Source organism: Octopus sinensis, linkage group LG2, assembly GCF_006345805.1.
Source record: "Octopus sinensis linkage group LG2, ASM634580v1, whole genome shotgun sequence".
Taxonomy (NCBI): Eukaryota; Metazoa; Mollusca; class Cephalopoda; order Octopoda; family Octopodidae; genus Octopus; species Octopus sinensis.
Window position 1 is genome coordinate 35,553,645 of NC_042998.1, and position 17,171 is coordinate 35,570,815.

The following is a 17,171-nucleotide window of genomic DNA, read 5'->3' on the forward strand; positions in this document are numbered from 1 at the left end:
GGGGCATCAAGCTGTTGGATCAGGTAATGAAGGTTACGGAGAGGGTTATAGCCCAGTTAATTAGAGAGAGAGAGTTAGCTTAGATGATATGCAGTTTGGGTTCGTGCCAGGGAAAAGTACTACTGATGCTATATTCCTGGTAAGACAGCTGCAGGAGAAATACCTAGCCAAAGGTAAGCCCTTGTACCTGGCTTTTGTTGACTTAGAGAAAGCCTTTGACAGGGTCCCCCGATCCCTTATCTGGTGGTCAATGAGGAAACTAGGGATAGATGAATGGTTAGTGAGAGCTGTGCGAGCCATGTACAGAGACGCAGCTAGTAAGGTGAGGGTTGGCAACGAGTACAGTGAAGAATTCCGGGTAGAGGTTGGGGTCCACCAAGGTTCAGTCCTCAGCCCCCTCCTATTTATCATAGTCCTCCAGGCAATAACGGAAGAATTTAAGACAGGATGCCCCTGGGAGCTCCTATATGCTGATGACCTTGCTCTAATTGCTGAGTCACTATCAGAACTGGAGAAGTTTCAGGTGTGGAAACAAGGATTAGAATCGAAGGGCCTTAGAATCAACCTAGCCAAAACCAAAGTCCTAATAAGTAGGAAGGTGGACCAACCACAAACGACTTCAGGTAGATGGCCCTGCTCGATCTGTAAAAAAGGTGTAGGTAGAAACTCTATAAGGTGCACCAAGTGTAAGCTATGGACACATAAGAGGTGCAGCAATGTCAAAGGAAGGCTAACTAAGAAAATAGTTTTTGTCTGTGGCAGATGCTCAGGAGAAAAAACACTGGAAATGTGCAGAGACCAACTTCTACCACGTTCCAGGGAGACAAACTAGAAGTAGTTGATAGCTTCCGCTACCTAGGAGACCAAGTCAGTAGCGGGGGTGGGTGTGCTGAAAGTGTAACTGCTAGAGTAAGAATAGCCTGGGCAAAGTTTAGAGAGCTCTTACCCCTGCTGGTGACAAAAGAGTAAAAGGCAGACTATATGATGCGTGTGTACGTACAGCCATGCTACATGGTAGTGAAACATGGGCCGTGACAGCTGAGGATATGCGTAAGCTTGCAAGAAATGAAGCCAGTATGCTCCGATGGATGTGTAATGTCAGTGTTCATAATCGTCAGAGTGTAAGTACTTTGAGAGAAAAGTTGAACCTAAGAAGTGTCAGTTGTGGTGTGCAAGAGAGACGGCTGCGCTGGTATGGTCATGTGACGAGAATGGCTGAAGATAGTTGTGTGCAAAAGTGCTACACCCTAGCAGTTGAGGGAACCTGTGGAAGAGGTAGACCCAGGAAACCTGGGACGAGGTGGTGAAGCACGACCTTCGAACTTTAGGTCTCACCAAGGAAATGACTGAAGACCGAGTCCTATGGAAGTGTGCTGTGCATGAGAGGACCCGGCAGGACTAGTCAGGCCATATCCCGTGGCCCCTACCTGGGACGTAGTCGATCCACCTGTGCATACCTTCCTTCTTGTGACACTTGTGAAGACCTGCTGAGGCAAGTGAAAATCAATCAAAAAGATGAACATCAATGGAATTTGTATCTTTGTGGTACCAGTGCCTGTGGCACACAAGAAAACCATCCGAACGTGGCCGTAGCCAGTACCGCATCGACTGGCCTCCGTGCTGTGGGAACATGGTGGCACATAAAAAACACCATCCGAAGACCCGGCAAGACTAGTCAGGTCATAACCCGTGGGCCCTACCTGGGACGTAGTCAGTCCACCTGTACATACCTTCCTTCTTGTGACACTTGTGAAGACCTGCTGAGGCAAGTGAAAATCAAATCAAATCAAAACAAATCAAAATAGATGAACATCATGGAATTTGTATCCTTGTGGTACCAGTGCCGGTGGCACACAAGAATCCATCCGAACGTGGCCGTAGTCAGTACCGCTTGTGGTACCAGTGCCGGTGGCACCAAGAATCCATCCGAACGTGGCCGTAGTCAGTACCGCATCACTCGCCATCGTGCTGTGGGCACATAACAAACACCATCCGGTCGTGGCCGTTCGCCAGCCTCATCTAGCACCTGTGTCGGTGGCACATAAAAAGTAGTCAGTACCGCTTGTTACCAGTGCCGGTGGCACACAAGAATCCATCCGAACATGGCCGTAGTCAGTACCGCATCACTGGCCATCGTGCTGTGGGCACATAACAAACACCATCCGGTCGTGGCCGTTCGCCAGCCTCATCTAGCACCTGTGTCGGTGGCACATAAAAAGTAGTCAGTACCGCTTGTGGTACCAGTGCCGGTGGCACACAAGAATCCATCCGAACATGGCCGTAGTCAGTACCGCATCACTGGCCATCGTGCTGTGGGCACATAACAAACACCATCCGGTCGTGGCCGTTCGCCAACCTCATCTAGCACCTGTGTCGGTGGCACATAAAAAACACCTTCCGAAGACCGGCAAGACTAGTCAGGCCATAAACCATGGCCCCTACCTGGGACGTAGTCAGTCCACCTGTGCATACCTTCCTCCTTGTGATACTTGTGAAGGCCTGTTGAGGCAAGTGAAAATCAAAATCAAAATCAAAATCAAAATCAAAACAAATCAAAATAGATGAACATCAATGGAATTTGTATCTTTGTGGTACCAGTGCCGGTGGCACACAAGAGAAAACCATCCGAAAGTGGCCGTAGCCAGTACTGCATCGACTGGCCTCCGTGCTGTGGGCACATGACAAACACCATCCGATCGTGGCCGTTCGCCAGCCTCATCTAGCACCTGTGTCGGTGGCACATAAAAACACCATCCGAAGACCCGGCAAGACTAGTCAGGCCATAACCCATGCCCCCCCCCTACCTGGGACGTAGTCAGTCCACCTGTGCATACCTTCCTTCTTGTGACACTTGTGAAGACCGGTTGAGGCAAGTGAAAATCAAATCAAATCAAAATAGACAAAATAGATGAACATCAATGGAATTTGTATCCTGTGGTACCAGTGCCTGTGGCACACAAGAAATCCATCAGTGCCGTAGTCAGTGCGGTGGGCACATGACAGACACCATCCGATCGTGGCCGTTCGCCAGCCTCATCTAGCACCTGTGTCGGTGGCACATAAAAACACCATCCGAAGACCCGGCAAGACTAGTCAGGCCATAACCCATGGCCCCCCCTACCTGGGACGTAGTCAGTCCACCTGTGCATACCTTCCTTCTTGTGACACTTGTGAAGACCTGTTGAGCAAGTGAAAATCAAAACAAATCAAAATAGATGAACATCAATGGAATTTGTATCTTTGTGGTACCAGTGCCGGTGGCACGTGGCACATAAGAAAAACCATCCGAACGTGGCCGTAGCCAGTACCGCATCGACTGGCCTCCGTGCTGTGGGCACGTAACAAGCACCATCCGATCGTGGCCGTTTGCCAGCTTCATCTGGCACCTGTGTCGGTGGCACATAAAAACACCATCCGAGCGTGGCCGTCTGCCAGCCTCGTCTGGCACCTGGTCGGTGGCACATAAAAACACCATCCGAGCGTGGCCGTCTGCCAGCCTCGTCTGGCACCGTGTGTCGGTGGCACATAAAAACACCATCCGAGCGTGGCCGTCTGCCAGCCTCGTCTGGCACCTGTGTCGGTGGCACATAAAAAACACCAGCCTCGTCTGGCACCTGTGTCGGTGGCACATAAAATCACCCACTACACTCTCGGAGTGGTTGGCGTTAGGAAGGGCATCCAGCTGTAGAAACACTGCCAGATCTGACTGGACTGGTGCAGCTTTCGGGCTCCCCAGACCCCAGTTGAACCGTCCAACCCATGCTAGCATGGAAAGCGGACGTTAAATGATGATGATGATGATGATGATGACATGTGTATATACATATGTGTATATATATACATACATATGAGTGTATATATATGTGTATATATATACATATATATGTGCATATATATAGCCATATGTATATGTGTGTGTGTATATATATGTATATATATATCTGTGTATATATATATATATATATATATACATATAGTATGTATATATAGCCAATAGTAATATCATATCTTCTCCAATATTTCAGTATTACGTGTTAAAAGTGAAACAAAAACATTTCTCTATTTTATCTCAGATGCTTTCACTTTAATAATAACAATTGAATTATATGTAGTAAGTAATAATTAAAATCAAACTAAAGTATAATATAATCGTAACATAACAAAAGTAAAAATAGCAATTGGTATAAAATTGCATCAGTGACTTGAACTTGAATAAGTAGTTTCACATGAATGGGAATAAATTAAAAATAAAATTAGCGTGCAGAAATGGAATAGTCCAGATGGAGGTGTGCAATACCCTTTACCACGACTTTTACATTAGATTATCTGCCAATTAGCTAGCATTAAGTATTTATATGAAGTTTGGCTGTATGTAATATCTGTTTTCTCGAACAGCCGCTCCTGTTGGTTTATTTCTTATACATAAAGGACTAAAGCTTCAACTGCTTACTGCTTTCTGACTCATCGTAAGATTTGTCATAAGTAATTATTATTACTGTTTAACTATTGTTATCACGTTTGTTGGTTCCTCGTAAAGGAAACATTGTTGTGTTGCATTTGTTAAATAATTGTAAACTGTAACCCTCCCCCTTTGGGAGAAGGAGCTTTGGTTATTGTTTAAAAATTGAATTGTGTCCCTGTTTGGGGAAATTGACAATATTTTCACCGTTTACATGGAAGCATTTTTGTTAGAATGCCTTCGATAGAAGAAAGTCCAAAAATGAATTTCGCTGCAGCCGTCGGTGGGCGCGAATTCATTGAAATTAAAATGGAAGAAATACGGATTGATCACTGACAAAGACGGTGAATCTAGGATAACACCACCAAACGAAATAAAAAATTAAATTAAAAAAAAGGCTATTGTCTATAAAGTATACAATGTAGAGAAAAAAAAAAGATTTGCACACCTGGAGGAAAGCACCATCAAAAAGTGTCTTGCTGCGACTATGAAAGCTATCTAACTAGAGGCGGTAAATTCGCCACAATAGAAGCAAGGTTCGAGTCAACGGAGCGTGCAAGGGAGTACTCGACTCGAACCTTGCAAAGTGGAAATATTTTATTTTTACCTTTATATCTGGGACGTAAGACGTCCCGGATAAAAATTAAAAATGTCCCCCAAGAAGTAGAGGTAGGCTGGATTGTAGCCACACTTCTATACAAGAGGGAGGACAGGATACAATTGATCGAAATTGCAAGAGACAGGCCTACAATTCCAGTCTGTTATATATTTTGAGTATTGTTATCACTAGCGATATCAAGATATAACTTTGTATTTTATGTGTATATATATAGATGTACATGTAATATGTGCACATATATATACACATATATACATGCACTAGCACTATGACCCGGCAATGACGGGTCATAATGCTAGTGTGTGTGTGTGTATATATATATATATATATATTTTATATATCTTGTGTTCTTCCATTACTGAAACACATGTAGTTCCTTCATATTTAATAAATATAAGTATTAACTAAAGTAGAAGATAATTAATAAAGTATATTATATACCCTGCTGGTAATTTTGGTTAAATCCTTTAAGTTTTATTTTGTGATGTGCAAAATGATACCATGAGTTTACTGTCAGATATACTGATTAGGTTATTTTTTGTATTATCTGAAATAGAGTACCTGCATATCGATTAATCCCCCAATATTGAATTAATATTGACTTTTATCGGATACTTTGTATATTTATAGATAAATGTATAAATATATGATAAACAAGATCCCAAAGTATGATGTGTAGATGCATATAATGCTGAAGGGTTGTACCTGATTGATTTGGAAATTGGTTTTCCCAAATTATTTATATACATATGTGTGTATATGTGTGTGTGTGTATGTATACATATATGTGTGTATATATATATGTGTATACACGTTTGAGTATACATATATGTGTATAAGGTGTGTGTTTATATGTGTGTATACAAGTGTGTGTATATATATGTGTGTTTATGTATGTATATATATATAGGCAAATGCACCTAAATTTGAAAAACTCATAATTGTTTTTAAATAAATTTATATACATATACACCAAACTAGTTTCAACAATATTTTTTGTTTATCAATGGTAAAAATTTAGAATTATAAATTAGAAAATCATGTGTAAAACTTTCAGTACACCAATTTGTTAGTGTTAGTAGTGATCGACAAGAAATAAATATCATCGAAGTTTCGGTAATACTGAGTTAAAATTGGGGAAAAAAAACAGGGAGAAAGAAGATAATAAAAAAAGTGGAGGTTGGTTTACAGTTTCTGTGATTCTCTGTCCGTTGTTACAAGCAAACATTCCTCCACTTGACGAAAAGAGAATCAGAGAAATTGTAAACCGAATCCCTTCTTTTACTATCTTCATTTCTCCCTTGTTTTTCTCCCTCTTAACTCAGCATGACCGAAACTTTGATGATATTTATTTCTTGTCAATCATTGCTAACACTATTGAACTTTGTACATTTAAACAAGTTGATGCACAGTTTTATATTATTTACTGTTATGAACATTTAAACTTGTCAACATCAAAACAAGTTTTTCTAATTCATAATTCTAACTTTTTACCTTTGATAAACAAATACCCACATATCGATTAATTATTGAAACTAGTTTAGTATATATACTCTTTACTCTTTTACTCTTACTTGTTTTAGTCATTTGACTGCGGCCATGCTGGAGCACTGCCTTTAATCGAACAACTCAACACCGGGACTTATTCTTTGTAAGCCCAGTACTTATTCTATCGGTCTCTTTTGCCGAACCGCTAAGTGACGGGGACATAAACACACCAGCATCGGTTGTCAAGCAATGCTAGGGGGACAAACACAAACATACACGCGCACACACACACACACACACATATATACATATATACGACAGGCTTCTATTAGTTTCCGTCTACCAAATCCACTCACAAGGATTTGGTCATCCCAAGGCTATAGCAGTGGGACTGAACCCAGAACCATGTGGTTGGTAAGCAATCTACTTACCACACAGCCACTCCTGTGCCTATATACTCTTTTACTTGTTTCAGTCATTTGACTGTGGCCATGCTGGAGCACCACCTTTAATCGAGCAACTCGACCCCAGGACTTATTCTTTTGTAAGCCCAGTACTTATTCTATCGGTCTCTTCTGCCGAACCGCTAAGTTACGGGGACATAAACATACCAGCATCGGTTGTCAAGCAATGCTACGGGGACAAACACACACACACATACATATACATATATAAGACGGGCTTCTTTCAGTTTCCGTCTACCAAATCCACTCACAAGGCTTTGGTCGGCCCGAGGCTATAGTAGAAGACACTTGCCCATGGTGCCATGCAGTGGGACTGAACCCGGAACCATGTGGTTGGTAAACAACTACTTACCACACAGCCACTCCTGTTCTTTAAAAACGTTTACAAGTTTTTCAAATTTAGGTAAATTTTAAATAAATTTGCCTATATTTTTTTCCTGCATGGAAATACACACCCTCTTTTGTTTTATATATACATATATGCATACATATATATGCATAATTTCTGTATATGCATATTGTTGAATGCTTACACATATATACACACACATGTGCATGCATATACATGCATGCACACACACACACACACAAGCAAGCATGTAAACAGAACACATTAACCTGCACCAAGAAATGTTTCTCATCAAGAATCAAAATTTAAAAAAAAGAAAAAAAACTAAAACTGTATTTTTTGTCTTTTTTATTATTCACTTCCAATGAGGGAAAAAAAAGAAAGGCAGATCTAACAAGGAGAAAATGAAGTTTTACTCTTTTCCTTCTTTTCTCACTCTTTTCTTTCCCTTTTTTTTTTAAATTCTTTATATTTTGGGGCCTAGACTCTATTGGCAGTGTTTCTTCAAATATTCCTCATTATCATTTCAAATGCTTCAAGAAGGGGGTAGGTTTTATTGGTTGGCTTTTTTGTTAATTGCAGTTAATTCCTTCCAACCCCCTGTATTAATCTTGGTTTTATTTATTTACCTCCAAGGGTAAGATAAAGAGACCATAAAGAATTTTACCAACAGCTTCAATAGCTTTGAAACTTTCTTTGGGTGATTTAATGGTAGAATCTTTCTTCACGTTCTTTAGATCGTAGCCAAGGCAGAAGAGAAGTTTCAAAGCCCAATCGTATTCCAACAGAGGCACCACAATATCTTTACCAATATCTTTCTTCATTAGACTGCAACTGAACTGTAAAAAAAAAACAAAAACAGGCAACAATTAAATATCATTTAATTACCCAAATGTATTAATGTCCACTCTCTAACACATACATCATCCACTCTTTTTCATTTAATTGCTCTGCTTTTTCATCTTCCAGACTCAATTTCTTCCACCAAAGCAAAGCAGCCTCTATGTGATTGTTTGAACTGCTAGAAATAACAGCTCATTCCAGCATTGATATCTATATGGCACCCAGTTATTCCCTGCTAAGCTAAGATATTCTCTCGGTTTTTTTTTTCAATCTTTTCACTCACTCACTCACTCATTCATTATTAACTAGCAGTATCGCCCGGCGTTGCTTGGGTTTGTAAGGGAAATAACTATATAAGCATTTTTAGAGAGTTACTTCCCTTATATAAACCGAGCAAAAAATGCATTAACAATGCGAAAAAATGATGGTAAATTTTTTTATAATCGTAGACTCATCGTAGACGCGCGCTAATACCCAGAAGGGCTCGATATGAATCATGTCTATAAGATACCCGCTTTTGGTTAAACTGCACCGCAAAATGTGGGAGTAGTTAGGAATCTAAATCGGAGGAGACAGACTCTCACACACACAACTTCAGTTTTATATATAAAGATATGCATTATTTATTAATATCTACTTCTGTAAGCTAATTATTTAAATTGACTCTTCAATATATAACTTCCTAATCTCTCTCTCTCAGCCTTAGTTTTCTCCTTAATTCTTCATGCTTAGCTCTCCTTCCCTCCTCTGTTCCCAAGTTGGCTACATATTTTTTCATACTCTCTCTTAAATTAACCCTTGCTTATTTGCGGTGCACCTGCCCATTCCCACCCCACCACCAATACTGGATATCTCTTTTCTCTCACCAGAAACCCCCTCCCTCACTTGTGGTGTCCTCTATCATACCTGCAATTTCACCTCCCTCCTCGCCTGGAACAAATGCAACTAGTTTAGCCACCCACCTACTTAATCTAACATTGGCATAATCATATTTACTTTTGTCTATTTATACTTATATCTGCAGCACCAGTAATGCTTAAATCTATGATGTTCATAATGCTTATACTTACAACACCGCTAACACTCACTCCTACCCCCAGAATCGAAGGGCCTTAGGAGTCAATGTTGCAAAGACCAATGTCCTAGTAAGTAGGAAGGTGAACAAATCACAAACCCCTTCAGGTAAGTGGCCCTGCTCGATCTGTAGAAAAGGTGTAGGTAGAAACGCCATAAGATGTACCTAGTGTAAGCTATGGATGCATAAGAGGTGCAGCAACCTCAAAGGAAGGTTCACCAGGAAGATAGCTTTTGTGTGCAGCAGATGTACAGGGGTAATAAACATCGAATATGCTCAGGAAACAGATTCTATCACATGCTAGGGGGAGAAACTAGAAGTAGTTGATAGCTTCCGCTACCTAGGTGACCAAGTCCGTAATGGGGGAAGATGCTCGGAGATCATCAAGACTAGAATAAGAATAGCCTGAGCAAAGTTCTGAAAGCTCCTACCTCTACTGGTGACAAAGGGCCTCTCGCTCAGAGTGTGCATACTGCCATGCTTCACAGCAGTGAAACATGGGCCATGACTGTTGAGGACATACATAGGCTTGAAAGAAATGAAGCTAGTATGATCCACTAGCTCTGAGTACAAATGTCTTGTTTTCATAGCTTTTAAATTAAAATTTTCCACCAAACCGTTGTCACAATTTATGTTCGTAATACTAGCAGAATGATAACTAAGTTATTTTACTAAATTCTGTTATATTTAAATAATTGAAAAACACTGAGCATCTCAACAGAAATACAGTAACAATAGGGTTAAGGAAAAAAATAATCAGCAGAAGCCATGAAAGAAGGAGACCTCAATGTGGTCACTTTATATGCTAGAAATAACAGCCTAAATTTCCTTCAATCCACATCCTTCCAACTGGTTCTAATATACATCTACCCAAATGCAGAGGTGTGTATAATTCTTTTGATACCAACCCACCTGAAACTGGCTCTGAGTACAAATGTCTTGTTTCCATAAGTTTTGAATTAAAATCTGCCACCAAACCTTAGTCACAATTTATGTTCCTAACACTAGCTGAATGATAACTAAGTTCTTTGTTATATTTAAAATTAATTGAAAGAAACACAGAACATCTCAAAAGAAATATGGTAACTAAAGGATTAAAACAAAAAGCAATTCCTACACAGTTATTGTTTCCATTCTACTAATAAATGGCACGTTTCAATAAAGAATTTTTTTCAAAAGGCAATTGGGTGCATCATTCTTTCACTTAGCTATTTCTCAAATCAAAGCCAAACATCTTGAGAGGATGTGGTGCTTCATGCACAAAATCCATTGGAAACAAGAGATGACCATGGTTGAATGGCTTTCACTGTATGTCTGCCAAATCAGGCTTGAGCCAATGCTAAACAACTGTCTAAATAGGCTAATAGGGCAGCCTCTGTGTGGACACTCAGCATACTAGAAATAACAACCAAATCTCCCTCATATCACATATCCTACCATCTCAAAAAGGAAAAGATAATACAGTTTCTAATAAATAAAGGCACAATGATCACAGACTGGTTTTCCAACTCAGTCAAGAATGACTTGGAGTTAAACAAAAATGGTTAAAAAAAAACCCAATTTAGATGTCTCCATGTGGTCACACAACTTGCTAGAAATAACAGAGAGAGTGGGCAAACTTCTATCAAATCATTGATTAATATCTTAGAAAGTAAACATGCTGACTAAACTATACCTAAAAAGACAAGATGGTCGTAGCTACATTGTCTTTGAACAAAAGACTACTTAATCAGAGCTAACCTATCCTAAACAATATATGATCAACTTAACCCTTTAGTATTTAAACCGGCCATATCCGGCCAAAATAGTTAATCTGTTTTATGTTCAAACTGACCAGATCCAGGCTCTCACACCTACCCTACAATGTTATTCTACATTAAGTAATTACACCATCAAGATCTTGAAGATATGAGATAATGCATGATTAATTCAAATCAATGGGAATCAATAAGCATTATGTTTGATAGAATAATCTGAACACTAGAGGGTTAAACAGAATAATTACTCATAATAATTCTTGGGGTACATGCAGAACCAGAAGAATCCTAGCAGCAACCTCAGGTTGGGAATTACTGACCTAAAGGAATGAAGTGCCCTCTAGTGCCAAAACACAACAACGATCAGATGTTCACATTCAAATTTGTCAAGAAGGGTTATATTTAAGGGGGGATAACTCCAAACTTAGTGGAATTATTTCCCATCGTTTGCCATTAAATATAGAAAAAGTATTTTATGATATTTATTATACTCTTTTACTTGTTTCAGTCATGTGACTGTGACCATGTTGGAGCACCGCCTTTAGTCGAACAAATCAACCCCAGGACTTATTCTTTGTAAGCCTAGTACTTATTCTACCGGTCTCTTTTGCCGAACCGCTAAGTTACGAGGACGTAAACACACCAGCATCGGTTGTCAAGCAATGTTGGGGGACAAACACAGACACATATATATACGACGGGCTTTGGTCGGCCCAAGGCTATAGTAGAAGACATTTTCCCAAGGTCCACGCAGTGGGAATGAACCCGGAACCATGTGATTCGTAAGCAAACTACTTACCACACAGCCACAAGATATTTTCTCTGTGATTGTTTCTTACATTTTATGCACGGGGAATGGTGGGAGGGGAAGATTCTGATATACTAGATTTTTTTAATATATTTTTACATCTTAATGTTTAACTTTGTCTTTAAAATATTTTAAACCAGTTTTTTTTTTTCCACACACACATATTTACTGAAAACTCTAAGCTTTTTTTTAATCTTTAAAACATTTTATATTTTTAAAGTTTCTTTTTTTTTTTTAGCATTCTTTTGGGAATGCAATAGGATTCCTGTGTGTATTCAAACAATAAGATGAAACTATTTTTTTTTTTTTTATGCTTGATTGTTTTGAATGCTTCTTTAAATAAATATATATTTGCAGGAACAGCTAAAACCAAAGATTTCTATAGTTTAATAAATGAAGTCAGAAACGGTTACCTGTTCAACAGACTGATGCCAAGCATGTATTGAAGTTAAGAATGAAGTGAAATTAGAATGTATTTTCATCAGTCGAGCAAACTGTGCTTTGTACAGGAGTCCAAGACAATTAACTGACCGTATCAGTCATAAATAGGCAAGGTTGCAAATCCAACAAAGAAAACAATTAATTGGGCCTAATCTTTCATTAGGTCCAATTAATTAACTGTGGAAATGACCCTTAAATGTGACACAAGCACTTGACTGGAACCCGCAGGGGAAAAGGAAGCGAGGCACCCGAAGCAGACATAGAAGCGGAGCATTTTGGATGAGCTCAGGACCACCGGCCTGACATGGGAAGCAGCCAAGAAACACGCCAATGACCACAAAAAGTGGAAAACAACTGTTGAGGCCCTATTCTCCACAAGGGGCAAAAAGGATTCAGAAAGAATCTTTCCTGCCTCACTCAAATGTTCTAAAAGCAGGATTTTTTCATTTTTATCTGCTATTTGTTTATACACACCAACACCAGTTGTGAAACAGTGTGGAGACAAACACAGACACAAAGATACATACACAGTTATATACAATTATAAATAAGGGCAAAAGAAAAAATTTCTATACCAATATGCTGAGAAATAGACTTTAAATCATCAACCACCACATACAATATACATCACTATAAAAACACATTGTGTTGACTCGAGGAAAGCAAGCGAACAGAATTTTTTTTTAAATTCATTATCTCTGTTTCAGGATTAATCCAATGGATTTTTCCACCCATCAGCAGAGAATATGTTATGAAATACTTACAAGAACCCATGGAAAAAAGCAGAAGCAAAAGTCATGAGTACACATAAGTACCCCAAATATATCTAAATATAAATTCCGTAGCAAGCCTCAACACACATGTAATCGGTCAGGAAACACAAATATATATGACAGGTTTCTTTCAGTTTCCATCTACAAAATCCACTCACAAGGCTTTGGTCAGCCTGAGGCTACAATTGCCCAAGGTGTCATGCAGTGGGACTGAACCCAGAACCATGTGGTAGGGAAGCAAGCTTCTAACCACAGCCATACCTGGTCAACTACCTTAATGTACCATTGCATAGAGCTCTGCATAGTCTGCCAGATAAACAAAGAAGAGACTAGAACGTGACATATAGACTCATATCAGACTAACACAGTACTCTTGCTGGATCCAAGGGTGGTACCCAGATATTTCACTGCCTCTCCATCATAATTTGAGCAGAAATAAATGGAGCTATTCAGCAACAATATCAGCAACAACCAAACTATTTGGCTGTTTTTTTTCTTGTAGAATCAGCTCTAAAACAAAATGTGTGCATAGATGTACATTGGGCAATAAACTGCACTTGTGAAGACCTTTTAAGTCAAGTGAAGTCATTGGCTGATGACAGTACCACCTGATTGGCACATAAAAAGCACCATTCAAGTGTGATCATTGCTAGTGCCACAGACTGGCATGTAAAAAGCACCATTCAAGTGTGGTTGGTGCCAGTACCGCCTGACTGTCCCTCATGCCAGTGGCACATAGAAAGCACCCACTACACTCTCAGAGTTGTTGGCATTAGGAAGGACATCCAGCTGTAGAAACTTGCCAAATCAGATTGGAGCCTGGTGCAGCCTTCTGGCTTGCCAGCCCTCAGTCAAACTGTCCAACCCATACCAGCATCGAAAGCAGACATTAAACGATGATGATGATGTCTAAATCTCTACTGATACAGCTCTTTCTGGAGGCTAAAACAGGTATGAGAGAGAATCTGCTACCAAATGTACAGAGTCTCTACCACTTAGAGTCAATTGAGCAACTGGTAAATGTTTTATTGGAATGCAGTTCCTAGCATAAAATCTGCCAGTGATCCTATTTCTAACAAGAATGATAACAACAGCAATATAAAGAAATAGTAACATTAATCCTTTCTACTATAAGCACAAAACCTGAAATTCTAGGGTGAGAGGGAAAGTTGATTAGATTGACCCCAGCACACCACTGGTACTTATTTAATAAACACCAAAAGAGTGAAAGATAAAGACGACCTCAACAGAGTTTGAACTCGGAATGTAAAGACAGCATTTAGTCTGACATGCTAACGATTCTACCAGCTGACCGCAACAATAAAAAAAAAGAAACAGGAACATCATAAAAACTGCAAATTGAATTCATAGAAATTAATAAAGGTTCGAGGTGTTTTAAAAGCAAAGACTTACCACTTTCAGGAAAGATGAGACAACATGGCGAGTGCTAGAACAATCTGTGATTGCAGCAATTTCATCATTGGAAAGAAATGACATCAGCTCCAGGTAATAGAGGGCACATCCAAGCATGTGTTGATCAAGACCATCAACGCTAGTTTCCTCACCATACTGTTCAAAGATATTTTAAAAGAATCAATGAAAATAATGACACAAGAAGACCCATCAGGACAAATAAAATTGCAGTCGAGGCAGATACCGGTGTCACACAAATGGCCCCTGTGGCGGTGGCACGTAAAAGCACCCATTACACTCTCAAAGTGGTTGGCATTAGGAAAGGCATTCAGCCATAGAAGCTATGCCAAATCAGAGACTGGAGTGTGGTGCAGCTTGCCAGCCCTGGTCAAACCGTCCAACCCATGCCAGCATGGACAATGGGTGCTAAATTATGATGATGTCTGGGTTTACATCTAGAATGATTTTTTTTGTAGAAAAAATATTCTATTGAAACAATCTCAATATGTTGCCAATACTTATTTTGGAAATCAAACTTTGAAATTTGAATGAAGAGTATTAGAAAAAAAAAAAAGAACTGCTGTTAGACTAAGGTGCCATCACCATTCTGCCAACTCACCATTCTTAAAAAAATCATTGTGGTGCTCCATCGGTTACGATGACAAGGGTTCCAGTTGATCCGATCAATGGAACAACCTGCTCGTGAAATTAACATGCAAGTGGCTGAGTACTCCACAGACACGTGTACCCTTAATGTAGTTCTCGGAGAGATTCAACATGACACAGTGTGACAAGGCTGGCCCCTTTGAAATACAAGTACAACAGAAACAGGAAGAAAGAGTTAGAGAAAGTTGTGTTGAAAGAATACAGCAGGCTTTGCCACCAACCCCTGTCAGAGCCTTGTGGAGCTTTAGGTGTTTTTCCTCAATAAATACTCACAACGCCCAGTCTGGGAATCGAAACCATGATCCTACGACTGTGAGTTTGCTTCCCTAACCACTGGGCCATTGTGCCTCCACATTATGTTATAAAGTCCTGCTGTTATATTCGGAAGTAAGAGATACAATATTTTGGTTTCCTATTCTGGCAGAAGAGCAGTAATTACAGGAGAGGGGAGGGGTTGATTACATCAACCCCCACCCCCACCCCAGTGTTCAGCTGGTACTCATTTTACTGACCCCCAAATGGACAGAAGGCAAAGTCAACCCCAGCAAAGTTTGAAGCAAGGACATAAATATAGAAAAAAAATGCCACTAATCATCTGGCATGCTAACGAGTCTGCCAACTTGCCGCCTTAATATAACAACATGGTGCCATGAGCTCTGTGTCTTTGGGAAATTTTAATCATAATAAACATTTTTAAAATAACAGAAAGACTATTATTTCAGAATGAACAGGTTCAAGCAACACAATGAGAAGAATAAAAATTAGGACTTACTTTAAAGTTTACATTAATTAATTTGAAAAACCTTGAGGCCGCGTTAAAGCCATCATCTCCAATGAATGACCAGAATTTATCATCCCATGGCAGCTTTTCATCTTCATGAGAATGGATGACATGAAGCTGAAATGAACAAATTTCCAGGTGAAAATCAGACCAATAACACAAAATGATAATAACTATAATGAACTTATTGTATAGCATTAGAGAACTGGAAACGGATGGATGTTATTATTATTATTAACACCAAACAAAGTATGGAAACTTTGAAAAATTCAGATTACTAAAATATGTTTAGAACATGTCTGCCCCAGCATGGCTACAGTTCAATGACTGAAACTAGTAAAATAGTAAAAAAAATAAATTCAAACTTGTTCAAATATACTTGAGGTATGTGTTTATGTCAGAGAGAAAATTTCTCACTTTAGACACGAAGATGTTAACGATATAAGGTGTGTTTAACACCTTTGTGTCTAAAGGGACAAGTTTTCTCCATTCCAAAATACAGTGAACGGCTCTCTTATGGGTTGGAATTTGCCTCAAGAATACTTGAACTGGTAACAAGTTTATATTTATACACATCCCTGCTTAGCACAGTCCCTGCCAGAATAATAAAAGAAGAGTCTTATTGCAGAATGAATCCATATTACAGGCTTCCAACAGATTCCGCTGAGGAATATCAACTGATACTTGAGATTAGAATTTTGCAGAGAGTGTCTGGTGTTTGTTCCTTCCCAATAGATTCCTGCTGAGTTATGGGAGACAACTTTATTCAAACCATTTCATTTTCGGTTTAAAGTCTTCAAGTTCAAAATGTGATTCATAAGGGTGGTTGTTAGCAGAGTTCATTAGGTAGACAGAGTACAGTCACATGACAAGGTATTTCAAACCCCACCTCCAAGCGCCTCCTATATTTCTCTCCATCATTTGCTACGGTCACCTCATCCTGCCCACTCACTCACTCTCTATCACCTCGCCTATTCTCACCACCCCCCATGTCCCTCAAGGGCATGTCCCAACATACCTTCACCACAATTATCTCTTATTATTGCTCTCTTTATCTTACTCTCCACACCACTTTCCTTTGTCTATCCAACTGCGGGTATCCATGTATCTACTCTACAGCAAGACATCTCCATCTGTGCCCCATCTTTACCTTAAATCTCTCAACTGGCACAAAGCCACACCCCGTCATAATACTACTTCCCCCCTCACAGTTGTGGGGGTTTTGTCTTGCAAGG

General features: G+C 39.6%; 1 protein-coding gene and 1 long non-coding RNA gene across 2 annotated transcripts in view; both read right to left on the bottom strand.

Annotated features, from left to right (window-relative positions):
• Positions 1-7,770: 7,770 nt before the first annotated feature.
• LOC115232596 overlaps positions 7,771-17,171 on the bottom strand; it is a 73,758-nt gene continuing 64,357 nt past the window's right edge. The window contains exons 5-7 of the mRNA XM_029802565.2: positions 15,928-16,053; positions 14,490-14,645; positions 7,771-8,218 (exon numbers count right to left, since the gene is read on the bottom strand). Of these exons, the coding sequence (XP_029658425.1) occupies positions 7,997-8,218; positions 14,490-14,645; positions 15,928-16,053 (504 nt within the window). The 3' untranslated portion in view covers positions 7,771-7,996. The remainder of the gene's footprint in view (positions 8,219-14,489; positions 14,646-15,927; positions 16,054-17,171) is intronic.
• LOC118767491 lies at positions 10,916-12,001 on the bottom strand. The gene is made up of 3 exons (XR_005003412.1): positions 11,859-12,001; positions 11,292-11,544; positions 10,916-11,068 (listed from the first exon to the last, which is right to left on the bottom strand). It is a non-coding gene; the product is annotated as an uncharacterized LOC118767491 (long non-coding RNA).